Source organism: Salvia hispanica, chromosome 1, assembly GCF_023119035.1.
Source record: "Salvia hispanica cultivar TCC Black 2014 chromosome 1, UniMelb_Shisp_WGS_1.0, whole genome shotgun sequence".
NCBI lineage: Eukaryota > Viridiplantae > Streptophyta > Magnoliopsida > Lamiales > Lamiaceae > Salvia > Salvia hispanica.
The window spans coordinates 19916855-19943684 of NC_062965.1; the positions used below are offsets into that span (position 1 = coordinate 19916855).

The window sequence follows — 26830 nt, forward strand, 5'->3', positions numbered from 1 at the left end:
TTTATTTTTTTGTATTTGAATCACTAGTGTTTGAATCGCTCGAACAATTATGTTTAATTTGATGGATTAGATAAGATTAGTCTCATAATATGTTACTCATTTAGATGGTCTTGGTCTGAGACTTAATCTCAAGATAATGCCGTGAGATTAGCCAGACATAGTAAATATTGGATTGTTTCCTGTGACAAGACTAATCTTGAATAATCTTGGTCAAATTCAATCTCAAATAATGTCACACTAATTTGATCTTGAGTAATTGAACAACTAGGTGGCCTGAGTCAGTGTTACTGAATAGGCCCATATTTGTAATAGAGCTTCAAGTGCATAGGCCCAAATTCTAATTTTGTGCAGGAAATAAATCATAAATTGATATGGTAAGTGTGTTTGTATGTGTGTGTGAGAGAGAGCATCACAAAACAATCGTTTAAATCTCCTTATAAACGTTTTAGTAACTTAATAATTGCAGCATACAATATAGACAACGTCAAAATGATACTCCCTCCGTTCCATAATAGATGTACTTTATAAAGAAATCAGCCGGAAATTGTGCTATTTTTCATCATTCTACAAAATTATACAAATGAGAGTCAAAAATGCTAAAACATAAAAAATGAGGCGATAGTATGTATCTAACTCCGATTTCTTCCAAAGCTATTTATAGTGCAGACAGAACCAACATACAAACCGAAATATTGAAGCAAAATAAGCCGCAAAGTAAAATCCATCAGAGAAGAGAAGACAACCCTCTGATCTTTATCTACAACATGAAATCCTATGTTAACAGCGACTAAACAGCACACCTTGGAAAGGATCGGTAAGGCACCACGAACTTACATATGAGGAAGGGGCTCGTTGCACGAATGCTTGGACACATGATAATAGCATAAAACTGTAGGGATTTGACACTGGATATTGCTGTTTCAGCTGGCTGGTACAAGTGTTCCCAATTGCATCTTGAAAAGATCGGTGATGGCACCACGAACTTCCATCTGTAAAAGGGGATTTTTTTTTTGTTAATAAGCTTGGCAGACATTGTTGGGCACAAGACACTGAATATCACCTCTCTCTCTCTCTCACACACACACACACACACACTTCAGAACTAGTAAAACTCATGTAGGGCTCGGAAATTACCCGGTCACAGCAGACAAGTTTCGTAATCAAAGGATAAAAGTCTCTCAGGTGACTTCTGAAAACCCGCGCATTCATTTCACACATGCCTTTCAGCACCTGGAATACAATTAATCAAGCTCAGTATGTGGCAGTTTGATGGGAGGGTGATATAAAAATCATCAAATGAATTTGAACACTATTTGAGACATATTGAACACATGATTAATAATAAAAACTCATTTTTCAAGATATAGGCGCCAATATTGTTGACCAGCCTCCTCAAGAACTAAATGCAAGAAGCCGTGATGATGACATGCATATTTCCTCGCATCTTATACATGACACAGGCCGTACCTTGATAATGATTGGAGATCGAAGTTCTAGAACTCTATGAACATCCATGTTAGAGGCCTCCTCCATGCTAGCCAGAAATTCAGATGCCTCTCTCAGCACCTGCTCACAAAAAGACACAAGCTTTCCTTCGGCAATTATTTCAATTTCATCTTCTTTGATAAATTCCTCTTTTTGCATATCAACTGTAGACGTGGTCTTTTGTAGGATATCCAAATAGATACAAGTTCCAGCCAACTCTTGACGGAGAAGATTCAGTGGTGGTCTGTTCAGGAAAATTCACACATTAATGGAACTGACCAAGTCAAGGAATGACATTTATTTTTGAAGTTGAGGCACAATCAACCAACCTTTCTGCAGGAATTTGGTGCATTCGCAATTTGAGATTACTAAAAGAATTGTAAGAGGCAGCAAAATCCAAGATAGAGAACAAAATCTCCATAATGGCGATCTTATGCTGCATATTCAACTTGTTCCAGAACTTTTTCTGCAAGGTTAACATTCATAAGGATAAGGAGTTGATGATACTTCACAATTTTGCAAGTCTGCTAGAGGATATAGCATTAAGTGATTGATACAGAAGTAAGCACAGTAGAAGTAAAAAATCAATAGCAATGAAGAATAGGGACATCATTATTCTAAAATAAAATGCTCATGAAACAGATTGTAATACCTGAATACTATCGATTGCACCTAACAATAACAACTGTGTTACACATTTACTCCTAATTTTTCCGAAGATAGGACTTTCTTCGTCATCTCTGGAATCGGACTCCATAATAGAATTAGGAAGCTGATCAAGCAAAAAAAAAAAAAAATAAGTCAAAGCCAGATATCAATCGGTTAAAGTGCCCACAAGTAAAAAGGATTCAGTACCAAGATGATGCAATTTTCATTTATTTGGAAAGCTGGTACAATCCAGATAGCACAAATAGCAACAGATTTGGTATTTGGCAATTTTGTGGGGAATGGGTAACGAAAGACAACAATAACTCATGATATACCAGGTTACTGATAATTTGAGCACTCAAATAGCTTATCTTCAAAGTAAGAAATAGGCTTGTATTAATCGAGTTTGTGATCAAGTGGCATTAACCATAAAGATCTATGCCATGACTTATGAATACATAACAGAACAAATATGTTTTATGCTCCATTTTCTTAATTTGATAAGTTGTAACTTCATTGAAGTAGAACCATGATACGCTTACTTACAAGCCCCTGTAAGATATATTGCCAAGAGTACTCAGTTATCGAATGACACATAACTACATGCATAGCTATAATCAAAACTATAGGTGCAATACCAACCTTGGATGGAGAAGACGGTTGTGATACATCAGGTGTATGGTTATTCGCTTTTGTGGTAAAACTTCTCATAAATAGGTTATCCATCATATTTCCCATGATCTTTTGTCCTAGTGTTTGATTCCTTTGAATGACTCCACCATCGGTAGGTCTGGTTCGTCCAGATGGTGACGCTGTGCCTACAGAAAGCCATGTCAGACATTCAGCTTCTGATACAGGTAATATGCCATCTCCATATGGTTATCTAAGAATTAACATTATACACTTCAAGATGCAAACCTTCAGATCCTTCCATATCCATCGCTCGCACTATTTCTTGATTGGGTTCCCCTGGAATTCCATTAGCACTGGCATCTCTTCCCATCATACTCCCATTTTCATAGACAGTACCATGATGGTTGGATAAATAAGTACCAAGAGGTACTCGTGAAGGGCTGTCTAAGTCTCTTATCAATACGTTATGATGCTTGGTGTTCTCGAATCCCACGTTATTGAGAAGCTCAAGGGGTTGAGTAGTGTATGAAGCATCCCTGGTAAAATCAACGAATACATACCAAAATACCTTCATCAATAGAAGGAATGGAGTTGACAAATTATCAATCCATGTTTGACCATCTATTTATGTGTGAGAGCAGCGGGGTACATGTGTATGTGTATGTGTATGTGTATGTGTATGTGTATGTGTATGTGTAATTGTGTGTGCGTGCATTTTCATTTGTCACAGAAAGAGAGGGAAATAGAATGTATGTGCACCTTATACTTTTTAACAAAGTATCCCAGTCATTATCACTGAACTGATGACCTCCAACTTCAGTAAGATGCACTAATGCACCCAGAGATATTGAGACTACTGACTGATCTGTTTTCTTGGCACAATCCAACAGTAAGCTCAGCAGTGGAGGCAGCATAAAACAGACATCCTACATACAAAAGATCTCAATTGTCACAAAAATGTCATATAGATAAGGAAAAACTTTATAATTAATAACATAAACCGACCGAAGTATGACAGATAGGGGACAAGGTGGCCAACCAATCCGGAACAAAAGAAAACTCTATTTTCTGTCATTTAGAAGATTAAACCAGAAATTCACTATTGCTAGGGATTCAAAATGCTACTTTAATCATAAATCCTCCCACATCGAATTATTTTCAAAGATTGTCTTACTTTTCAACTGAATTGACCAGCAGAATACACAAGAAGCAGATACATTCACACTGTTCACTTCATAAAAAACATAATCTTCATTGCATGGGAGCCATTTCAGATTAACAGACCTATTTAAGTTACCACATGATTAAATTCAGCATCGGACAGTAACTTGTTAATCACTAACAAACATAGAAATTATACAGAGATAGATTTCTTAGAAAAATGAGCATAAATTAAGGTCCATATAGGAGACAGACACCACAATATACAAATAATAATTTCAACTGTTTATTGGGCTACCTTGTAGAAGGTGTTGAAAAGATTGCATAACAACTGTAGTGAATGAACGATGCTTTCTCGAATCCATTCATCCCCAGATGACATAGAGCTCTCTTTTCCAGTATATCTCACGTTATCAAAGATGGGAAACAAAACCCGATGAAATATATTCTCCCAAAACGAAGATGAGAATTTACTGCCTCTTTCATTGAGCAAATCAAATAAAACCTCTAGTGCGCAATTTCTGACCTCTGCTCTTGGATCCGAAGTCAGATCAGAGAGACCAGCCAGCATAGGGAACCAGTAATGCTCGGTAACATCACAAGTTTCATCTGCAGTTGCATCAATGGGTTTCAGAGCACCTCCCGGTATAAGGCCCTGGTACAAGAAAAGATATAAGCAATAAAATATTGTCTATAAGGCCAAAGGGGAGAAAAAAAGGACTCTCGTGACCAAATATGTATATTGTATGGTGTACCTCTGCAAGGCGATCTTCACAAATGCGGAGCAGAGCAATAGCCTTCAAACTTATACGATGGGAAGTTTTATTATTAGCAAATCCAATCAGGCAGTTGACACAATCCATAAAGCAATCCCCAACAACCTGATCGAAGTGTTCCAGTACAACTGCACCATTACTCAGAGTCAGATGACTTTTTGAAACAAAAAATAGAACTGCTACTGTAATTTCAATAGAAATAATGGAAATAAAGTTCCCACCTTGCTCCACATTCTCAAATGCACTCTCAACTATGGGTTCCAAGTCATCATCCGCAGCAGCAGTGAATATCATGAAAACACTCCGCCAGCCGGATTTTATGCTTCCCACTTTTGATTTTATCATCTGTTACCCCAGAAAAAAATGTTCATACCAAACAGCAGTAAAGCTAAAAAAGACAAAAAAAGAAGATAAACGGACATACTTGAACAATGCAATCAACTATAAGCCTCCGTATAGAATCACTTCTGCTACTCCGAATGAGAACCACAAATGGCTTTAAAATATCATTCTGGAAAGTGAAGTTTGCAAGTTCTGCACGCTCCAAATATTTCATAGCAAGTTGCCGAAGAGAATCAATGGCATACATGGCAACTTTTTCATCAGGATGGCTCCCAGCAAATATAAAATGATGGGACAAGACAGACCAAATTCTAGCCCAAACCTGCATATATTAAGTAAATTAAAATGGTTAGAGAGACGAATTAAAAAAAGTTATGTGCAAAGCTGTAATTGGGAAGTAACTGTGGAACTTTATCAGATACCATAAGATATGGGAACGGCCTGAGGATGGTGAGAAACAAGCTGATATTTATGGAAGTACTACAGATGGAAACTCAGAAAGTTTGGACTCTCAGAGTGCTTAAGATGAGAATGTATAATGCTTAGTATAGCTGACAAACATGGATGATGATTGTTTACAGCTGCATAGGAGTATAGGACATAACAAATTGCACTTCCACACTATTTCCTTTCAAGAACGGTGCTTCATGCTATCACCTTAGCCAGTTCTATTAAGGTCAGAATTATGCTGTGCGGGCAGGATAATATTAGCATGCTGATACAAAGCATCCAGATACTGAAGATATAACTGAACAAGTGGATAGTATCATAGATAAGTAAACTACTGTGGATAAGTAATACCCAGAAAGAGTTGAGTTGACCCAACAAAGTAGCAACTAAAAGACAAAAGTAAGTGAAATTCAGTAGGTAAAAAAATTACCATGCGTATACGAGCCATATTGTAATAGCTAATTTCAACAACTTTCTGCAAGCTAAACACACGAGCTGGAATCTGTTTCAATTCTTCTGCAGATACACTACACAGGGCAGTAAAAAACTCCACTACTGTCTCACTGGGCAATTTGACACTATTAACAAACACTTGCTCAGTTGGTTTTCCAGATAGCTCTCTCAGAGATTGAATAATAGCATCCCTAGAGATCTGATTTGATCCTTGCATAATAGTTGCAGTCATAGCAGGCCATGATACTGCATACTCAAGCCGGGAAATGCATTCTAGAATGGCAAACCAAGAGTCTTGGAAGGCATAGAGCTCTGTATCACATAAAGTAAGTAGAGTGCGGAGAGCTTCCACATTTTTACCACGCATATCTCTTGGTGCATGCAAGAAATTATACCTACAATTCATTTTCAGAAGCATTAGCCCATGTTTAACAAACTCTTTAATGCCAAATTGCATCATAGAAATAATACAGGTGGTTACAAAGTGAAGAAACATCATGGTTAAGACAACTTGTTCAGCTGCTTATCGTATAGCCAAAACATCTTATTTCTTGGCAAACTACAGAATCTAGCAGCTTTTCTTAACAGATATGTACATCCTCATATTATTAGATAGTAAATTCATCTGTTATCAAAATCTGATCTGTTTCCGCTGCATGAGGGTGTGGTCTCCAAGTTGCACATCTTTGCGCATGGCAATTGGCAACTGATAGAAATGATATATTTTCAATATAAAGAAAGTAAGCATGACAAATTCATAAGAAGAAAAAAAGAACCCTGAATAGAATATAAAAAGATTTAAAAGAATCTAAGAAATTACAAGTCACAATCTACAAGCTGAGAAATTAATTGTAAATTGAGAATTACCTAATCAAAGATGTCAAAAAGGCATAGCGCATGGTGTCCATTCCAAGAACATGTGTAATATGTATACCTTCCTTGAATCCCTCCATACAAAGGCTAACCCTGGGCTTGTTATCTATCTCACCCATGGTAACAGCAAAAGTAGCAAGTAACGGCCATCCAACAGCTTCAACCATGAGCTGCACAAGTTCAATTCTTTGTGAAGTGTAAAAGACACCCCTTTTTCCTCCATGGTCCTTTATTATAGCCTGAATTTGCTTTAAAACCGCATCATTCTCAGGCTTAGGGCCAGTTGAAGAGCTTATTTTGGGTATGGCCAGATTGAGAATATTGATGAGACCCCTGTCTTCAGCTTCCAGTTTTTGCTTACTGTTTTTCAAAACTCCAGCAGAATCATCTTTCATTTTTATTTCTTCCTTAACAATGGAATCATATAACTCTTCCAGGAGTTCTGGAGAAGCAGATTCCTCGGCATTATTCATGGTATTCATCCGTACAAAATCAGTTTTAGACATTTTTGGCCACACCATTGGGTTATGAGCATCGGTGTTTAGCATTATAACAGCATAAGCAAGGACATATGCGGTGTCTGCATTCTTGAATAAATCAGGATTGTCTGCACAGTAGCTGTATAAAAAATGCAATGTCAATATGTGGAAATACTAGCTCCTACTAACTCAGTGCAATTTCAATGTGGAAAATGCAATATGTCAATACGTGGAATGTGAATAAATCATTCTTAAAAATAAATCCGTTTCTGTGATTAAAATTAATAATTTCCAATCAAAGAGCAGTCCTGATGATCTCAATCAGGTTAATTAAGAAATTAGAAGCATTAGTTAACATTTAAGGCTGTAATGAAACATCAAAAAAGCAACCTAGTGGCAGTGAATTAGAACCACGAAATTTGCAAAAATGTTCTTTCAACATAAGTGAAATAACACAATGATTTGATCTTAAATATATTTTGTAACTCTCTCAACATTCACCATAGGGCATGTAGAATTATTAAGGTTTCTAGCAAAAGAGATCTTTTTACTGTTTTACTAAAAATGGAGGTGGCATAAAAATTATATTTAAACACAAATTGGAAATAACAGGAAAGATTCTTGGAACTGAACATGCAATGCTTTTTGATCTAATACGATCAGTTAAAATGTAAGCATGCCGAGCATTGATCAAGTAAATAGAAGAGCACCAAATAAGTGTGTCAATATGCATATGTCGGGGCACCAAGGAAAACCCAAGTTCTTGTGAGACAGCACTATCATTGACTTCTTTTTTTCAGTTTGAAGAACTTCTTATCCTTTGGCAGGAGGACCACATGCATGGTTTATGCTTCTAAACAGGAAAATGGAGCAATAGAAAGTACATACCGCTCTGCAAATTTTTCCATTATGCGGTCAATTTTCTGAGCTTCCCCTGGAAGTCGAAACCCTTTAAGGAACTCGCGGATTGCAACGTCAAACTTCATAGAAGAGAAGTTCATGTAATCCACATATGCATGCATAACAGCAAGTGGAAACTCCTCATGCTGACCTAAGTAATCCCCAAGCATGGCCTGGAAGTATGAAACAGTTAGATACGTCTCTGCAAACTTTTAACCCATATAACCACAAATTCCAAAAGAATAACATGATCCCACCTTGTCCAAATTGGGAGTATCTCGCAGAAACTGAGCAACTGCAGCTGGAGTTTTTTCCACCAATCCACTGGATATTAAATGTTGTATTCCCTTACCTGGATGTCGATTGAACTGTGGAAGTTTAACACAACAATTAGAGGCTGGTAAAAGAGCTCTATATTTCTGAGACATCACTGCTCATACAAATGACCTCATCTAACAGAAACAAAACAATAGCATGTTAAAACACCTCGGAGACCACAGCTTCAATGGTGGATTTATGAGCCTTCAGCTTCTCAAAGTTGCTTGATGGATCTTCCCTAGTTTTTGATTCATCAGATCCTGTAGTTGAAACGTCTTCCTCAAAAGACTCATTGCCCTTATTCTGCTTGTCCGACTCTCTGTAAGACTTTTCCCAGACCACCAATGATTTAAGAACATTCACGAGACCCTAAAATTATCAATAATAACAATCAGCAAGCTTGAATCGGTGATGTTAAAGACAAAATTTCCATTAATAATTTAGAAACAAGCAAACATACACACGGTAACACAAGGCCTCAAAATGATCTGTAAGGCCCAAACATACCTGTATAGAAGATGTTTTTATGGACCCTATCTGGGTTGTGGTGGGGGCCTTTGGATCGACATTTTGAGTACCTTGAGCAATTTTGGATAAGGTGGCAATCTAAACGAGAAGAGATCATAGAGTTAGGTACATAGCAATAAATACAAAACGTTATACTATTTCAAGAGATAAACATACTGTTCTTTCAAACAAATTTGGTGCTTCAAGATCACAATCATAATTCACGTATAGGTCAACAAGCATCTGAGAATCCTTGCACACTTTCTCCAACATCCTGGCAATTAGAATGGATGAAAAAATGTTAGCATTTATAATAGAACTTTTAAAACAAAAATGCTATGCTATTATATGTCTAAGTAGTCATCATCTGGGTAAAGATGACAACTTAAAACTAAAAAAGCTCAGTGATTAAACAAATTATGATCATGATAGAAAACTAATATTGTTTAAAAAAGAAAATCATACCTAAGAACGGTAAATTTCTGGTTAAGATCTGAGCCATCCAAGGATCGCAGAATAATCACAGGAAAGAAAACCCCAATTTCAGCCTGCAATGATTAAGCAATCCGCTCAAATAGGTTTGAGTGAAAAGCAATCCTTCTTTTTATATATTTTGATTGGAAAACTATTGTATCTGAACTTACAATTAGAAGAAACAAATAAACAAGTCATACCTTAAGACTTTCTCTAAACTGCAACAAAAGAACAGCAAAAATTCCTGTTGCATACTGCAGTGGGACAGGGACAAACCTATTAGTACTGCGAAACACATTTCAACATGGCAAATAAAAATTTTTAGAAATAAACAACTATAATACCTTAAATATTACAGGAGACTGTGACACTGATGCTCGCAACAATGCATATGAAAGGTGAGCTCTGATCGAGTCAATAAATTGAAAATTTCTTGAGAATGAGTTACTAACACCTTCCAGCAAACCCTGGATTCATTGTAAATAGCACATATAAATCAAAAACTAACACGATACCACCTTATTCTGATTTTTATTGCAGGCTGTCGAAGTAGAGAAAACCACTGTTGCTTAAAATTAAAAGATCCAGCCAATACTTATTCACTGTGCAGTATGCATTAACAAGTACTCCCTCCATCCCACAAAATTAGGGACACTTTCCTTTTCCGCCTGTCCCATAAAAATAGCCCATTTCCATTTATCAAAAGTTCTCCCCAACTCATTACTCATATACATCAATTTATTTACACTTATACCACTAGGGCCCACCATTAAACATTAATAATAATGTGGGTCCCATTATTCATTAACACTATTTTAACTACCCTTCTCCTTTCTCTTACTTCACCAATTATGTAATAATTCCCGTGCCATCCCAAATGTCTCTATTTTTATGGGACGGAGGGAGTATGATACAAGGAAAACACAAGTATTTAAGTAATATCTGAGTATCATCCTCCTACTCTGACCAAAGTGTTACACTCAATCAGTGGGGACAAAGACATATAAATGGGGTGCATGAAGGACAAGAGAGAGATGCAATTGAAGCAGCATTACTCCTTAAACCTTGCAACATCAATTTGAAGGTAAAGGATATCTAGTTACTGCTGCAAGCTGCCACCCAATACCCAGAGGCGTACAGATGGAGGGTTGAGTTTAGTTTCAGCATGGGTAAAAATTCTTTAGAGCAAAATTCAAAAGTGAATATAAAAAAAATCAATTGAGCAAGAGCTGTAAGTAAAAAGACACCAGAAACCTTGCTCTGCAGTCTGCAAAGACAGAGAGCACAAGAAAAGAATAGCCCCTCTACAAGTACTTAATAAAAGTTATTGCTCTTCTGACCACTTAAATGCACTATATATTCTTCTTTTAGATAGTGAGGTGATTTGTTATTGCTTTCTGTGGTGGATAGTCAGCAAGGGAAAAAGGTTAGAGTATATTCTACAATATTGTTTCTAAGAGTTAGCATCACTGAAAAATGAAAATCAATAACCATTGAGATGGAGTGAAACTAAGAAAAGCTTTTCCATTCTTCAAACCACCCGAACAAGTATGCAATAATCAATGTACAGAAGATCAGCAGAACTGACCTGCAGAAGCTCCAAAGACAGAATGCGTGTTTTGATAGTAACTTCATCATTATCCTCCCTCATGCCCATCTGCAAACATCTTGTATAGTTTGATCAATCTGGTGGCACAGATAACTTGGAACTATAAAATATTGAAGATGATAGAAACACGAACCTTACAAAGTGTACGGAAAAGAAGTAAAGCATCACGTTGTCCAACACTCATGTTCTCTTGGACCGTCCCTCTAACAAAATAGCGCTTTTAAGTTGCAGAATTGAAATGTTCTAAGTAATGTCTAGAAGATACAGATAAATAAACAAGGTTTGCTCACTGCAAGCCCCTGTCTGAGGGTTCATAGTGTGAACAAATTGGACAATTATACAACTTGTCTTCAAACTATAAAACATCAACTTTGGTATGTCACCCTACCTTGTGGCCTTCGCACCGTCTTCAAGGTTCACAGCCTTCTCAAGAACAGCCTCTAAACCCTACACCAGAAAATTGGTATAACACATGAATCTGATAGAAGCTCGGAAACTGGAAACAGTAGACATGCAAAATCTTTGGTGAGAGGAAATGAAGGTTTGTATTGGCAGGGTAAAGGGCAATATGAGTAACAGCCTACCTTTATATCAGTGCCATCTGCAAGATTCTGCATTTCTTGAACAGAAGCAACAGGCGTACTATTTATCTGTTTCATGGATAGTGTTTCACCCAAAGTAATAGTTGGCTCATTATGATCACTGGATGACACTTCTTCAACCACAGTCTTTGACTCATCCTCAGAGTTAGCTACTGCAGTCTCATTTAAAGACACCTGCATCACCAAAGAGAAATTATCTACAATAAACAAATACTTCTTCTCCATCTCGTCCATCATGTGGAAAAGACAAACAAAACAACAAAGATAAAGATCCAGGAGAAACTTTTGCTGCATACCACATCTGCTTCCATCCGTCGAAAAATTATACTGAGCATCTGGGTTAGCATGGCTTTTGATGTTGCTTGGTTTATAGGACTCTTGCTAAAGATTTATACATTAAAAAATGTCATGGTCACTGTATAATGCATCAAATGGAATTTTGAAATGGTGACATCTAAAAGATACCTATGAAGAGCAATGTTGTAGCATGTTTTGATGACTGCCAACAGCAGTTCCCCATGGACTGCAAAATAACAGATCCAACTAAATACAATGAAACATAAAAACCTGTTTCTTAATTAACAATAGATTATAGTGAATCAGGTAGACCTTTACAAAAGAATCTTCGCATCAGAAGTCAAACATAAACATAAACATAAACATAAGCCAGGGTTGAAAGTGAACACGAGTATTCAAACTATTTCGTGATTCTTTATGGAATGTTGAAATAAAGATTGAGTGGTCAACACACCAGTTTAACACCCAAGGATCATTAAAATTTACAAACTGCACATGGTGGTGACCTACTGACCTGTATTATCTTTCAAGGCTATTCCAATATAATTTGAATAACCAAAGAACCAAAGGGAGGGAGTAAAGCTGGGATAAAGAATAAGATACAACAAGTACAAGGAGTTCAAAGATAGAAGAAAGGAGAAACCAGCACCAACTCAAGCTCTTTGAAAATAAAATTTGAAGCTATGACTGTTGGAGCAATGTCTAACAATTAGACCACCAATTTATCACATTCCTTAATTTTGGCAAGACAAGAACAACAATGAGTTACTTAATATTGTTCTTATTGTTAAAGGGAGAGAATGTGCCACAAAGTTCATGCTTAATTTTCCAGAGCTCAGCAGACGAATATATGCAATGATGGAAAACCACACAATAAGAACAACAATCAAATCGACATACCTCGCAACTTTGTTGATGCTACAGCAGTTAGAAGCACTTTCAACACTTGAAGAGTAGTACTGCATTTGTATTTCCTCATAGGTTATACACAGAAAATGTCAAAGGTTCAGACAATCAGTTTAAATCAGCTAACTAGCATACCTGTCAGGTGATGAATTATCCACAGCCTTGCAGACCATGTTGAAAATGTCTGTAAATAACTGTGCATCTTTTCCGCCATCAAGACCAGGATCACCTTCTAGGTGGTTGTATTCGATGAGTTTCTATATTAAGATGAGAGGAAAAGGAAAGTGCATGAAGCATGATTTCTAGCTGCTTGTCATACATAGAGCATGACATTCATGATTAATAAGACAAGATAGAAAAATGGGATCATATTTCTTCATTTTTCAATTAGAGGAAGTACAATGCCAAATAACATGCCTATAGCTGAAATATAGAAAAGCTCATTGTATATGTAATGTAGAAACGAAAATACAAGAGACACAAGCAGTGGCAGTATTAAATTTGTACTCTAATGGGACTTAAGTAAGTCGACAATTATGCAGAAAATGACAACATACATGAAGGCAATCCAATGCAAGCTCCACGACTTTAGTGTTCTTGGTTTCAAAAGCAAGCCTTAGTGGATTCAGAACAAGCTCAGCCTCAGCTTCAGATAAAGTATGTCCTGCATTTGCCAAGACCATCCTGACCGATACATTATTGCTTGTAGTTCTTCCAACAGGTTCTATCTCCTCAACAGAAGATGGAGTTGTATTCGACTGCTTAGTTCCCAGCTCAGCTTCTTCAGCCCCGGTATCAGACTCAGAAGAACTATCCAACAAGTTTATTGCAAAATATTTAACCATATAAGAATTGATTAAGAGATAGTACTGGAAAAAAGGAATATTACATCATATTAGTTTACAATACATTCAATGAAGTAAAACGAAGTTGATACTTGCAACATTAAGATCCATGACCATGAAAGTACTTCTGCTTCATCTAGTTTAAACTCTAGAATAAAAGTAAGAAACCATGCTGTCATCACTGAAACACATATTTACTCATTTGACCTAATCAAATTGCACATGGTGTCAGGATAAATATTTGATGATTGACACAGCATATCAAATTGCACATGGTGTCAGGAGATCTCAACCAACATTCCATGCTTATCCAATACTATAACTGGATAAATTCAAAATTTGGCCTATGTATACGCCACACAGTACATGGAGAGATTTATGACATCTAATTCTTCCTTCACATTAGAGAAACAAAAGAAAACCAGTAATAATGCCGTGTGTATGTATGTATATATGTCATGACAGCATCTACATTGGTTTCAGTACTCTGTTATTTCCCTCATAATTAAATCCATGCTGTGTCATTCTAAGACAGCATATCCTTATTATATACTCCCTCCGTCCGCGAATAGGAGTCCCGTTTTTCCATTTTAGTCCGTCCGCGAATAGGAGTCCCGGTTCACTTTTACCATAAATGGTAATAGGGTCCCACATTCAACGAACTCATTTCACTCACATTTCATTTAAAACTAATATATACAAGTGGACCCCTATTCCACTAACTTTTTTCCACCCACTTTTCTTAACATTTCTTAAAACTCGTGCCACCAAGGAATGAGACTCCTAATGGCGGATGGAGGGAGTATATCTCTACCTGCTTTCAGCTCCCACATTACAATTGACACTTGGTTATCACTTATTCTATGCTAATATTTACGATAAGTTGGAAGAAAGTTCAAATTTCACATAATAAAGAGCATATAGATTACTCTCACAGTAGTTAAAACACCTTTTCTTCGAAGTTGCTGGTTGAGCTTCATTGGTCTCACCAGTGTTTGATTGTTGATCAGATTCCTTCCCATTGTCTGAAAATTTAAAGCACATGAAACAATAACCATAACGTTTTAGTCTCTAAAGACAGCAATACATTTAAAAGAGGAGAAACAAAAAATTATTATCCTGTGCATCTAGTTGTTTAAACATAACTGTACTCTGAAAAAAAATATATTGATTAAAGAATCAACAAAAAAGCCAATAATCATATTTTCTCTGTACTAACATATACCATCATTAATTTCCCACCAAAAGCAAAATAGGATGTACTTGCACAGCAAAGCTCTAAAAGGAAAATGCAAAAATTGGATTGCAGAAAAGAAATGGGAAGGTGATGATTGTAATGCACCTACCAACTCAAGATAAGGAAACCCACGGAAAGGGAAGGGTCATTTTTTTTTCATCCTACAGCTAACTTTTTCCTTCTCCCACACATGATAAAACATCAAAATCTCAGATTGCCCATCCATCACATCATTCTTCAATAAAACTTTGTATCCATATCATCAAAGAAACAAATCCGTCTATCACATACATCCTCGTACCCCCAAAGAACCCAAAATACTGTTTACACTAATCAAATTTTATGTAGTCGTCTATTAGGTTATCACTGATACCCAGAAGACCCTGCATACTTCAGACGCTTTGGTTGCACTACAACATGGAAACCCTGTCGAAAAGTACTAATCTTCTGTCATATGAGCGTTGAGATATTAAACCAACTCTAAAGTTAGGTAACCATACAATGTGTGTGATTATATCCTTATGTACTATATTCACGTGATTGTAATTTGTAAGAAAGTACACAACCATCTGTTATTTAAGCCCACACACTGAAAACTCACACAGCCATCTAGCCTCCTCCAATCATGTTAGTTTATTTCTCAGTGTTACCTATACTTAACAGACATTGCTAACTACATAAGTATTTACAATCATAGTAACCCAGCTTATAACTTACTAGCTTCCGGCAGAACCATGGGAAACCACACTACAATCAAAATACTCGATTATAGATCCTACTTTAAGTAATCAAACCAGTATATCCGAGACACGAGTGAACTAACTTAAAAGCAATCCATTTGAAACTTCAAATTCAAATCCAGCTCCAAACAAATTCTATAATGCGATAACTAAGAAAACTCAAGCAACAAACAGAACTGCATTCAGTCAACCGACCATCAGAAGCTGCTCCCCCCTCCACACACTAACAAACTAGAACAACAAACACTTGATGAAAACAGAATCAAATTCCAAACTACTGCAGAAACGATCCAAGCTCTTCACGTGAACGCACCTATATAAGCCTGAATGGCGGCCTGCAGAGCAGTGTACTTCCTGAGAGCACACTCCTTGAGCATCGACTCAAATGCTCGAGTCACGAATCCACCCGCTGCGGCCCCCGCCATTTCTTCAGCTCAACTCAGTTCAATTCAACTCAATCCCCTGCCAAAAGAGCACAATAATTTGTCGCCGGATCGGTCCGGATCAGTGGCGGAGAAGTGCCAGCACTGAATCGATGTGAGATCTCAGCTCGAACAACTAAAATTGACTGAATTAATCGGGAAGGGTGCCGATTTTACCTCGATTAGCTCGCGAACCGGAGATAGCGTAAATATCTTCACTATAACAGCAAATCAGAGATCTGCCATGGGAGAATTAAGAGTGAGAGAGAGTGTGTTTGTGAGAGAGAGATCTGTTTACCGATAGTGCGCCTTTCGTTTTAGATTCGGCTGCGATATAAGTCGTGTTTGTTTCAACTTTTTCTGGAAGCAACTTTGGCTTTTCTACTTGTGAAAATACTGCGATATATTTGCATTACTTATAAATTAAAGGCTAATTAATATTCTATTCCTTTTTTTGAAAATAAGCTTGTCACAAGTTTTATGAGCGTGATAAATTAATTTTATTAATAGGATTTTGTTAATTGGTTTTATGGAGTTGATTTGATTCTAAATTAGGAAGTTCAATATAAATCGAAATTCAATTGTTTGAATATATTTGGTCAACTTTGACTCTGGATAGTTTGTTATAGTATTTTAATAATAAGTGATAAATACATACATATTTTTTCAAATTTTAGTTGTACGACCAACTTTATACTTATGCTAGAACAGTAGATTATGTTGCAATTTGTAAGTGATGTATTTGCAATGTTTTATAATTGCAAATTTGAATAAATATCATGGTACTTGCATTATACTAACCCTTTTAATGGGTCAAATGGTCAATTATACATTTGATTCAATTGAAAGGTTCAAACATTAAGTTATTCTTATATTTCTTGTGGGTATGAATATTATGAACATGTAGTGATATGTAAAAAAAATAGGGATATTGGTCAAAAAAAATCATAAACTTTGAGTAAATTTTGATATTTTCCACAAACTTTAAAATTGGTCTAAAATATAACAAACTTTACATTTTGTTTGTTATTTCCCGTGACATGTCAATCACCATATCTAACTAACTTCTGTGCATTTTTTTATCCTATTTGGCACTACTCTAAATCAACGTGATTTTCTACGTAGCATTTTATCTTTTTTATCAGGACTTAAAAAAGTAATCTAAAATATCATAAACATTTCACGGTTACCCACATATAATAAGATTTTTGCCAAAGATATCTTATTTAGGCTATCATGGAAAATATCAAACAAAATGCAAAGTTTGTGATTTTTTAGACCAATTTTAAAGTTTGTGGAAAATACTAAAATTTGACATCGTTTACTAGAATTCAAATTTCAATTGGGCAGCGATCAAGTTTACATGGGCCAGCCCATACAAATGGAACGTTGCATTACCAATATGTTGACTCTTTGAAATAATGCAACAAATACCTATAGAAACTTGGAGATGGTGTTGTAACTTGTTACAATTGGTACGAACTTGTCCACAGAAATAAAAGTACTAACACATGTTAGGAGAGAACTATAATTTCAAAAATACGATATTCATTAACGTGCGTAGATTTATGAAGATATATTCGATCATGTCTTTGGATGCAATAATATCACATCTCAAATGAATGCATATTTCTAGGCCTTCGACGAATTGACACCAATTGCAATTGCAGAGCCTTCGGCGCGATCCAACATGAATAATGAGTTTACGCTTTTTAACTGACAATACGAATATTTAAAGCATTAAATATTTGAAATATTCAATCGATATATATTTTTCATTTCGATTTGAAATAAAATTCGTAAAATTGAGCTGACATAATTTGACACATGGGAAAGCGAGACTGTGCAATGTCCGGTGCAGCAGGTGGCCTAAATCCAAAGGCACCGACTTTCTTCACACCCAAACAACCAGAATCAAACCACCTTCAACAAACAACACAAGAATCAAACTTTCTTCAACCCATTTGCATTATAAAACAATTCTCCAAAGCAAAAAAGGGGAGGGCATTAGCACTTTTCTGGGCCAGGCCGACCCCACATTTTTCCCTTTACTCCCATTTGCATGCATGAAAAAATGGCCAAGGCATCCTCTTTTTTCGAGTGAATGCAGCATAAAAATTAAAAAGTGTTTCTTTTTCACGATAAAATTAAGGTTTCAGGGTCGAATTTTCTGGAGCTGTAATGGCGGAAGTTCCTGTCGATTTTGAGGTGGAGATAGAGAGAGAAAATGGAGCTGATGGATTGAAGAAGAGTGAGGGCAGCAATGGGGTTTCGGGGGATCATTGCAGGTTGAGATATTCAGGTAATACTCATTGTTTCAGAGAAGAAGATGATTTTTTAGCTGAGATTTTGTCTAGGGATTTTGTTTGTGTTTTGGGATGTACAACTTGCGGAAGCTCAGGGTACAATGCCCTGTTGAGTGTTGAGTATATGTTTCCCCTGCTACTTTTATTCTTGAATTTTTAGATGATTTATCCAATTAATCATTTGATAATAGTAGTTGCTTAGGAGTTGAGACCAGGCTTTAAAGGAATAGCTTCACTTAGGAGGTTAGGTAGTTTGTGAGGCATTGTCAAGCCAGGGATTTTCACTTTATTTCCGTATACAATTAAACGAGACAAGGCGGCTCTAATCCGGCCAAAGGTGTGGACTAGATGCTCAGTACTTTCAGGCTCCATAACTTAGCGTTAGCTCCTTTTCGCTTAGCTTCGGGGGGACTTGCAAAAGCAGGACTACCCCGAATGATTGACATTTTATACAACGCAAGAAAAGTTTCATGAATTTCACATTTTGGGGATTTTGTAAACCTATTGGCTGCTAGTGATTTAATAAGTCTACTCTGGAAGCTATTAATGGCATTGAATTAGATGGAAACTGAAATCATGAAGAACTTTTAAGAAGACTTTCCCTTTTTAAAGAGTCCACATGGTCTATGCTGGTTATTGTGCTACTTCAATTTAGTAGTTGCAATACCGGAAATATGAAGGTAGGTGTAACTGTATTGCTATCACCATAGGCCGGTTTTAGGCCTTGAACGGTATCTGAGATGAGGGTATAGTGAAAAGGACTAGACAGTCTCAAGAAATTGAAGGGAATGGGTGTTTTCAATAATGGAGATGCCGCATATTAGGGATTTGGAGCCGACACTTCATTTTATGCTGTATAAATTATTCATGGCCGAGAACTGTATTATTGTAATTTATATATCCTGAAAATTTCTCTGTGTCCCTTCGTTTTGAGTTATAGATTACTGCAAAATATCCCATTTTATTTTCTTATGTTTTTTTTTGTGCACTGTGTTTGAACGAGTTTTTTGTGCATCCATTTCCTGTTATGTCTGATCTGCATTGCTTAGGATCGGTTGACAGGAATCTTCTCAGCAAGAAATCTGGACGCATGGAGAAGTTGGCAGAACAGCATTCAGATCCCACGTCCAGAAAGCTTAGCACAATTGAGAAAAAGAAACATGAGCACTCTATAGTCTTGGCAAAACAGTTTTTCGATAAAAACGTGCTCTCTAAAAGGAAGGTTGATTCTTGATTGTGATATGAGATTTTTTGTGATGTCTGTATATCAGATTTTGATTTCTACCATCGAATTTCAAAAATATTTGATAGCTACTTTTGACAGCTTAAAATGTTGCTACGGCTGGCCACCGTTCAGAAAGATGGAACTGTAAAACTCGACGTTCCCGGAGATATTAGTGTTAGCAACCAACAACTTGATTTTGGTACCAAAGATACATATTGTGGAGATGGAGATAAAGAAGCTGGAGATGCAAGATTGCTACCTCCTCTTCAGATTGTAATGCTAATCGTTGGGACAAGGGGAGACGTCCAACCGTTTGTTGCCATTGGAAAACGTTTACAGGTTGCTGGAATGATTCTCTTACTATGCATGCCTCCATACGAGTTCTTACTTCAACCATTCTTCTAGCTTAAGTTTATTAATTTTCATCTATTTTTACTCCATATTTCCCCCCCGTAGAAGTCTCCTTTGAACAATTGATGCTGAATTTTGTTGGCAGGCAGATGGTCATAGGGTACGACTTGCCACTCACTCGAATTTCAAGGACTTTGTGTTGACATCTGGATTGGAATTTTATCCTCTCGGTGGAGACCCGAAAGTCCTTGCTGCTTGTGAGTTCTTAATTAGGAATATATTCATTTCTCGCCTTTCCAATTGTCAGCTCTCCAAGTTGTTTATGATAGATGGTTTTCGTATAGACTAATTAATGTAATGTACACTGGTATTCTTTTTTTGCAGACATGGTTAAGAATAAAGGCTTCTTGCCATCGGGACCTTCTGAAATACAAATTCAAAGAAGCCAAATAAAAGAAATCATTTTCTCCCTGCACCAAGCATGTAAGGCTCCTGATCCCGATACCGATATCCCTTTCAAGGCAAATGCAATAATTGCCAACCCTCCTGCGTACGGTAAGACACGACGCATATCCCATTCGGCTTAGTTTCATATATTTTTCCTTCGATACAAATAAACTGTTCATGCTTGTTAACCTGGATTGAGTCGATGATGCTTTGGATACAATAATTCTCATTTTTCACATAACATTTGCAAGGCGTATTTGTCTGATTAAGTGCAGAACTTCTTGCTCAGGACATACACATGTTTCCGAGGCACTTGATGTACCGCTGCACATAATTTTCACTATGCCATGGACGTAAGTGTGTCGTGCATTTCTCTATCCTCAGCCCCCTTCATTCTAGCAGTTATGTTGCACCAAAATGTAGGAGGTCATTCCGGAAATTATCGATATATTATTCACTGTATTTTTCCCCCATGCTTGCACACAGACCAACAAGTGAATTTCCACATCCTCTTTCTCGTGTAAAGCAACCGGTTGCATATAAAGTGAGCTAGTAGATCATATACCTTACTACTGATCCGACACAATATCACAAACTCATTGGCTTTTTTTCTTGCAGTTATCCTACCAAATTGTCGACGGTTTAATCTGGCTGGGAATACGTGATATGATAAACGAGTTCAGGAAGAAAGAACTAAAATTGAGGCCTGTTACATATCTAAGCAATTCTCATAGTTCTCCTCCTGACATTCCTTATGCATACATTTGGAGTCCCCACCTCGTTCCTAAACCAAAAGGCGAGTTCTCTCTGTCCCTATTCTCTATGCATATTTTTAGAATGGAGACTCGTTTTTTAATATTCAGCTAAAATTACGTGTGTTGTGCTTATCTTTCTGAGTCTGCAGACTGGGGGCCAAAGATTGATGTGGTGGGCTTTTGTTTCCTCGACCTCGCTTCAAATTACGTACCTCCAGATTCACTAGTGAATTGGCTTAATGATGGTAAAAAGCCTATCTACATTGGATTTGGAAGTCTTGTAAGTATCTATCATGTTGTTTTTCTTCCTGTTTTATTTATTTATTTTGTTTTTTGCAATCTAAGGAAAGAAGACTGCCATATTGCACTTCCATTTTTTCATTCTCTCGTCTGTTTAATGTCCGATTTCTTGGTCTCTAGAAAAGCAATGCCCTTGGTTCAGTCATAGTTCAGCTTATTGAGGGCTGGGGCCATTTGAGATCGCTGATCTAAAATTCTTCAAGAAATTTTGCTTAGTTCTCGAATACTGATATCTTTATACAAAATATCGAAACTCCATCTGTTTTTCTGTTTGTCAGCCTGTGGAAGAGCCTGAAAAAATGACTCAGATAATTGTTCGAGCTCTTGAAATCACCGAACAGCGCGGTATCATTAACAAAGGCTGGGGCGGCTTGGGAAACTGTATGTTCTCTTTATGTTCCAATAAACAAAATGATCTCGTCTGATAATTATCTTTACCCTCAGTGGCAGAGACGAAAGACTTCGTCTACTTACTGGATAACTGCCCCCACGATTGGTTGTTTACTCGATGTGCAGCTGTGGTAAGTCATTTTGTGCATTTATCCAAGTTTCTGCAGTGCTCCCAAGTTTTTTGCATATGTTGTGGCTCTCCCAGCTTGTTGGGTACATGTTGATGGCACGACACTAGGCGATCTAATTTGGCTTTTGTTGCACGTACTGGAGGTTCACCATGGAGGCGCTGGAACAACGGCTGCTGGTCTTAAAGCTGCTGTAATTGCATTCTTTCTCGCGCTACTCAAGAATTCGTGCATTTGCTATCCTTTCTCATATGCTTTTCTTACTGCCTTGTAGTGCCCAACGACGGTTATACCATTCTTCGGAGACCAACCATTTTGGGGAGAGCAGGTACATGCCAGAGGAGTGGGTCCTGAACCAATCCCCGTCGACCAATTCACATTGGACAAATTGGTTTCCGCCATCCGGTTCATGCTAGATCCCGAGGTATCAAGAATTTTTCTCCGTTAATAGTAGTATCTAATTTCGCGAATCTTGATGGTTTGTCGTGCGCAAGGCCTATTGACTAGATAAACGCTAGGCATATTCGATTAGATTCTTGTTTATATTTATAAGCCTAGAAAGTATAACCGGTTGGCTTAGTTAGTTGGTAGAGTGACGACCTTATGATTCAAAATTCATGTTCCCCATGAGTAATGTGTCATTTGGCGCAGGTAAAAAGGCAGGCCGAAGAACTTGCAAGAGCGATGGAACACGAAGACGGTGTTACGGGAGCTGTGCAAGCTTTCTATAAACATTTTCCACGCGAGAGTCTAGAGGCGAAGCCTGAGAAGCCCCGCCCTCGTTCCCGCTCGTTTCCTTTCAGGTGTTGCTTCAATTGTTCGACTGCCTGAAGGCAATCATCCCAGCTTCACACATTAAGAGATTTCGATTGCAAATAGTGCTTCGTCTGCTCATGCTCGTTGGCAGTAGCCGGGGTTCTTATAAACTCCGACATTATTGAAAAATCGAAGCTGCCAGTCCCTAGCTATAGATATAAGATGCCAGTATTGTTGATGATGAATTATTGTCTGGAAATAGTGTCTTTGTTGATTATGAATGTGGCCATATTTCTACTGATAATCAGCTTACTTTTAAGTATCAGCTTCCCTTTCTAATATAGCTACTTCAAAATTATTTTGGTAAAACATCATTTATTTTAATAGTTCAAATTGTAATTCTCTAGTGGAAATTTTGAATATGCAATAGTTTTCAGTTCTTAAATCATGAAAACTTATATGGTTAATTCATTATTTTGGTGTTTAGTGTATTAAGTGGAGTACTTAAAATACATAAAAGAGGTAATAAAATAAGAAATAATAAAGAGTAATTTTTTGCCAAAATAAAAAATGAGTTATATAGCTTGAGACATCCTTCAACAGTGGAAAGCTAAAATCATAATCCCAGAACCTCAAACAGAGTTTCAATTCATCAACAGAAACACAACTCCAACCAATGGAAACACATACCTCAACTACTGACCTCGCACCCTCTTCCACAGCTTCAACCACTCCACCATCGTCGCCGCCGCGCTCACGAACTTCGGATTCACGGACCCCAGCCGCTCCTTCACGGCCGCAGCGATCTCCGCCACGCAGTCCTCCGCCGTCACAGACGTCTCCGACAGCCTCAGCGACTGGAAGAACGGGACGACGTCCTCCATAAGCTTCACGCCTTCCCACTCCTTCTTCAAGCTCTCTATCGCGTTGCCTCGCTCCTGCCTCCACACGTACGGGATCCCGCTCTTCACGCCGAGCCTCAGGTGGTCGCAGATGACCTTAACGCACATCCCGGTCCATATATCCTCGACCGTCTCCCACCTCAGGTTCCCCTCCTTCGCCAGCCGAAACGCCGGCGTCAGTGCAGGCCCGACCAGCTCAGCGTTGAACGCGATGTTGATCCCGCTCACGGGCAGCATAGACCTTGCTGGCACTGTCAGAACCGCATCGACGTACCGAGTATTCTTCAACGAAGGCTTCAGTGCCTGCGTAGGTGCGTCAAAGTCGGCCAGGTTGAGCCACAGCCCACATGAGAGGCCGCATTCTACTCCACTTCGTAAACTGAAAGGATAGCCCCGGACAAAATCAGCCCCCTCGCAGTAAGGATCGTAGAGAGTGTTGAAGAAGAAAGGAGTGGCTGGGGTCGAGAGATTGATGATATGCTGCGATATCGGATCAATCAACTCCCCCCTGCTGTTCTTGGCAGGGACACAGTCATCATCAACCGAGATGATGTATTTCTTACGCGACACAAGATAGCCAAAGTAGCGGCAAGCATAGCCAGCGAAAGAAATACTACCCGCTGACAAGCCAACAACTCTATCAATGTCGGACTTTGTATAGACGTGCAGGTTGAATCCACCGGGAATCTTGAGTTCCTCTTTTAGTTCGGGATCCTTGACGACTATTAGGTGGAAATTCGAAAAGAACGGTCTCCATGCTTCCATGAACGATGTGAGATCAGACTGAATAGCGCCAATGACAATGTCCACCTCGTCATTTTTAATGATAACCTCAGACATTGTTTCAGGATTCTAGTAAAGCAACAATCGAATATAACGAGCAATATCTCAGGTGATGGCAAATTTCCAGCTTTCCTCAAAATCTCTCAGAGCATCCTGCCAGGATTCGGGAGATAAATAAATGCACCAATCGAAATCAAAGAACATGGTTTATTGACGAGATAACTCACTAGTTGGAAGAACAGGAACCAGGGGTTGTCGGATATTAAGTGACTCAATGAAAGAAAGGACTTCTTCTTTACCCGTTGCGATGAATAACTTCAAAATCTTCTCATTCAATTTTCCAGCTATTAATATCCTCTACCAGTTAAAAATAAATTTTAGCTAAGAATCTATAGCAAGATGGTAGAAATCAGATGATCATGCATAAATGTTATACATTGAACTCGACAAAGAAGAAAGTCATCATAGGTTCCATTATCAGATTCATCGAGTTGTTTCTCAACACATTTTATAAAGTTGATTATACCAATCAGGAACTCAAGATGGTGAGTGATAGAAAAGAAAATAATAAACACATTACACTCAGTCGAATATGAGATTGAGAACTGAGGCTATTTCCTATCATGTTATGCATCAATAACTCTTGACTTCTACAAGACTCATCGCTGATATGTCAGAGCAAGTAGAATTAAGTCGCAACTGAACGAAAGATACGAGAAATGTAAATTCTGAACTTTGGCTAGTCGACACACGCACTACACAGGCATACACGCCCGAGATTTCTTTGCAAGAGCTCATCCCATTTTCAATAAACAACAAAGGAAAGGGAAGGACAGCCGTGTACACACACTAAACGTTTCTAATCGCACGCCACATGTTATTTCAGCCAGTGTTTCAACACAATACTTTGAAATTCTTTAGATCATAAATAACCATTTCCGCAGTTCTAGCTTAGTGATCATAAAATTCTATTGAGGTAAGCTAATCAATTTGATGCTTTGCATTTCAACATCACTCTCCTTTGAAGCAGAATTCGTAGCTCAGATAATATTTACTTTTATTGCTATTAAAAATTTAAAACCACCATAGATAACAATATTCCACAGCTCCAAATCAAATTTCACCTTAAGCTAAATTCATCAGCATAATCAAATCCATTTCCATTCCTTCCTAATAATCTTAGTATTTAACTAAAATCCCAATAAATATTCAAAACAAACAATTAGACCCAAATTCACACACAAAACTAACATCCAAAACACTTCCATCCAAAAAAACCCCCAAAAAGATCAAAATTTTATTTCTTCAGAATATCAAAAAACGCAACGCGGATACACAAAATCAGGACGGATCATACACAATACCTGGAAGAGATCAAGAAGAATATGGTCGGGGACGAAGGAGAGATCGGAAATTCGAGAGAAATTAAGGACAGCAGAGTCAATTGCGAGTGAAAGAAGAGTGGGCGGATTTCTCATTCATATACCGATTGATTTTGATCGTGCTCTCTCCGTCTCTTGCGCTCTCAGTTTAATTGGGCTTTGATTAAAAAATATATGGCTTGAGGGAGAATTAAAGGTGCCATGTTTTCACCGTCACCCTCTGGAATCGACAGATCTGTAAGAAAAAATCAAGAAAATGTTCAATATTGGGCCGACCAAAGCATTAGATAATAACACTAAATTCTGTAAAATCGTATAATTATATTAATAAAACTAATGGACTATTAAAAAATGGTGGTGTTAAGTATGTTGTCATATGATGTAAGTAGCGTAGATTTATTCATTTTTTTTACTTTGTCTTTAATAAGAAAAAAAAATGTTACCATTGTCAATGAATAAGGAAATTATTTTTAAAATAAATTAGGCATATATGTATTTAGTTATGTCATAGCAAAACACAATCTTATTGCCCCAGAACAACACCCAAAGATTATTTTTAGACAATATGAAGGTCATTCTTAGACTGTTTTATATCATGATAGTAAGCATAACCTAAAATGGTTTAAAAATGACATCCGCATTTTTCAAATTCGAATTTTATAAAATGACATAAAACAAACCAAGCATGACCTATAATAAACTAACAATGTCTTACAATGACTTAAAACAAGCTAACTATGACGAGTTTAACAGTTCAGTTTTTAAAATTAGTTCGACATTGATTATAAGTCTATATGTATTTATTTATATGGTTGGATAAAATTTCATGTTATTGTGTAATTATAAGTGGTGCATTTGCACAATTAATTACTAGTATGAATATACGTATTGACTTTGAAAAAATATTGTGAACTTTGATCCACATTAAAATCTATGGAATGGGCAAAT

General features: G+C 37.3%; 3 protein-coding genes across 8 annotated transcripts; 1 reads left to right on the top strand and 2 right to left on the bottom strand.

Moving 5' to 3' along the window:
• Positions 1-504: 504 nt before the first annotated feature.
• On the bottom strand, positions 505-16470 carry LOC125215487 (brefeldin A-inhibited guanine nucleotide-exchange protein 5). Of its 3 annotated transcripts, XR_007175274.1 has the most exons (35): positions 16335-16470; positions 16049-16262; positions 14708-14783; positions 13471-13723; positions 13049-13170; positions 12908-12966; positions 12176-12233; positions 12007-12091; positions 11693-11884; positions 11497-11555; positions 11242-11311; positions 11088-11156; positions 9844-9966; positions 9700-9753; positions 9491-9573; positions 9203-9299; positions 9026-9124; positions 8687-8887; positions 8458-8568; positions 8189-8373; positions 6816-7439; positions 5926-6343; positions 5128-5367; positions 4925-5048; positions 4683-4831; positions 4226-4582; positions 3526-3692; positions 3052-3302; positions 2776-2951; positions 2138-2257; positions 1815-1951; positions 1468-1729; positions 1135-1230; positions 835-989; positions 505-757 (listed from the first exon to the last, which is right to left on the bottom strand). XR_007175274.1 is itself a non-coding variant. In XM_048116915.1 (34 exons), exons 2-34 carry the CDS (start codon positions 16158-16160, stop codon positions 921-923), a joined length of 5298 nt encoding a protein of 1765 aa, XP_047972872.1. In that variant the 5' UTR covers positions 16161-16262; positions 16335-16470; the 3' UTR covers positions 505-920. The 3 variants fall into 3 exon arrangements, 2 of the variants coding, with proteins under 2 accessions (XP_047972872.1, XP_047972880.1); XM_048116915.1 differs by having other exon boundaries at positions 505-989; XM_048116923.1 differs by having other exon boundaries at positions 505-989; positions 16049-16197; positions 16335-16466.
• A 1642-nt stretch (positions 16471-18112) lies between these two features.
• LOC125211474 (sterol 3-beta-glucosyltransferase UGT80A2-like) lies at positions 18113-23200 on the top strand. 2 transcript variants are annotated; one of them, XM_048111291.1, is made up of 14 exons: positions 18113-18459; positions 19513-19685; positions 19788-20027; positions 20185-20296; positions 20424-20594; positions 20776-20839; positions 20973-21030; positions 21105-21282; positions 21391-21521; positions 21820-21922; positions 21986-22062; positions 22205-22252; positions 22334-22483; positions 22711-23200. In XM_048111291.1, the coding sequence occupies exons 1-14, from the start codon at positions 18339-18341 to the stop codon at positions 22888-22890; spliced, it is 1806 nt and encodes a 601-aa protein (XP_047967248.1). In that variant the 5' UTR covers positions 18113-18338; the 3' UTR covers positions 22891-23200. The 2 variants fall into 2 exon arrangements, with proteins under 2 accessions (XP_047967248.1, XP_047967256.1); XM_048111299.1 differs by having other exon boundaries at positions 18344-18459; positions 19526-19685; positions 22711-23199.
• A 146-nt stretch (positions 23201-23346) lies between these two features.
• On the bottom strand, positions 23347-26137 carry LOC125201482 (probable UDP-arabinopyranose mutase 5). Of its 3 annotated transcripts, XM_048099621.1 has the most exons (3): positions 25865-26137; positions 24728-24857; positions 23347-24547 (listed from the first exon to the last, which is right to left on the bottom strand). In XM_048099621.1, exons 1-3 carry the CDS (start codon positions 25976-25978, stop codon positions 23511-23513), a joined length of 1281 nt encoding a protein of 426 aa, XP_047955578.1. In that variant the 5' UTR covers positions 25979-26137; the 3' UTR covers positions 23347-23510. The 3 variants fall into 3 exon arrangements, with proteins under 3 accessions (XP_047955578.1, XP_047955577.1, XP_047955576.1); XM_048099620.1 differs by lacking the exon at positions 24728-24857 and having other exon boundaries at positions 23347-24653; positions 25865-26000; XM_048099619.1 differs by lacking the exon at positions 25865-26137 and having other exon boundaries at positions 23347-24653.
• Between the last annotated feature and the right edge of the window lie 693 nt (positions 26138-26830).

Excerpts from the sequence above, each read along its gene's own strand:
- LOC125215487 (XM_048116915.1), bottom strand. The coding sequence starts at position 16,160 with ATGGCGGGGGCCGCAGCGGGTGGATTCGTGACTCGAGCATTTGAGTCG. Across the intron at positions 12,967-13,048 it reads GATAATTCATCACCTGACAG|TACTACTCTTCAAGTGTTGA; the intron begins GTATGCTAGTTA and ends ATACAAATGCAG. Across the intron at positions 3,693-4,225 it reads TTTTCAACACCTTCTACAAG|GATGTCTGTTTTATGCTGCC; the intron begins GTAGCCCAATAA and ends TTTTGTATGTAG.
- LOC125211474 (XM_048111291.1), top strand. The coding sequence starts at position 18,339 with ATGGCGGAAGTTCCTGTCGATTTTGAGGTGGAGATAGAGAGAGAAAAT. Across the intron at positions 21,031-21,104 it reads AGCAACCGGTTGCATATAAA|TTATCCTACCAAATTGTCGA; the intron begins GTGAGCTAGTAG and ends TTTTTCTTGCAG. Across the intron at positions 21,923-21,985 it reads CTGGGGCGGCTTGGGAAACT|TGGCAGAGACGAAAGACTTC; the intron begins GTATGTTCTCTT and ends CTTTACCCTCAG.
- LOC125201482 (XM_048099621.1), bottom strand. The coding sequence starts at position 25,978 with ATGAGAAATCCGCCCACTCTTCTTTCACTCGCAATTGACTCTGCTGTC. Across the intron at positions 24,858-25,864 it reads TTCTTCTTGATCTCTTCCAG|AGGATATTAATAGCTGGAAA; the intron begins GTATTGTGTATG and ends TTTAACTGGTAG. Across the intron at positions 24,548-24,727 it reads GGTTCCTGTTCTTCCAACTA|TTATCATTAAAAATGACGAG; the intron begins GTGAGTTATCTC and ends CAATGTCTGAGG.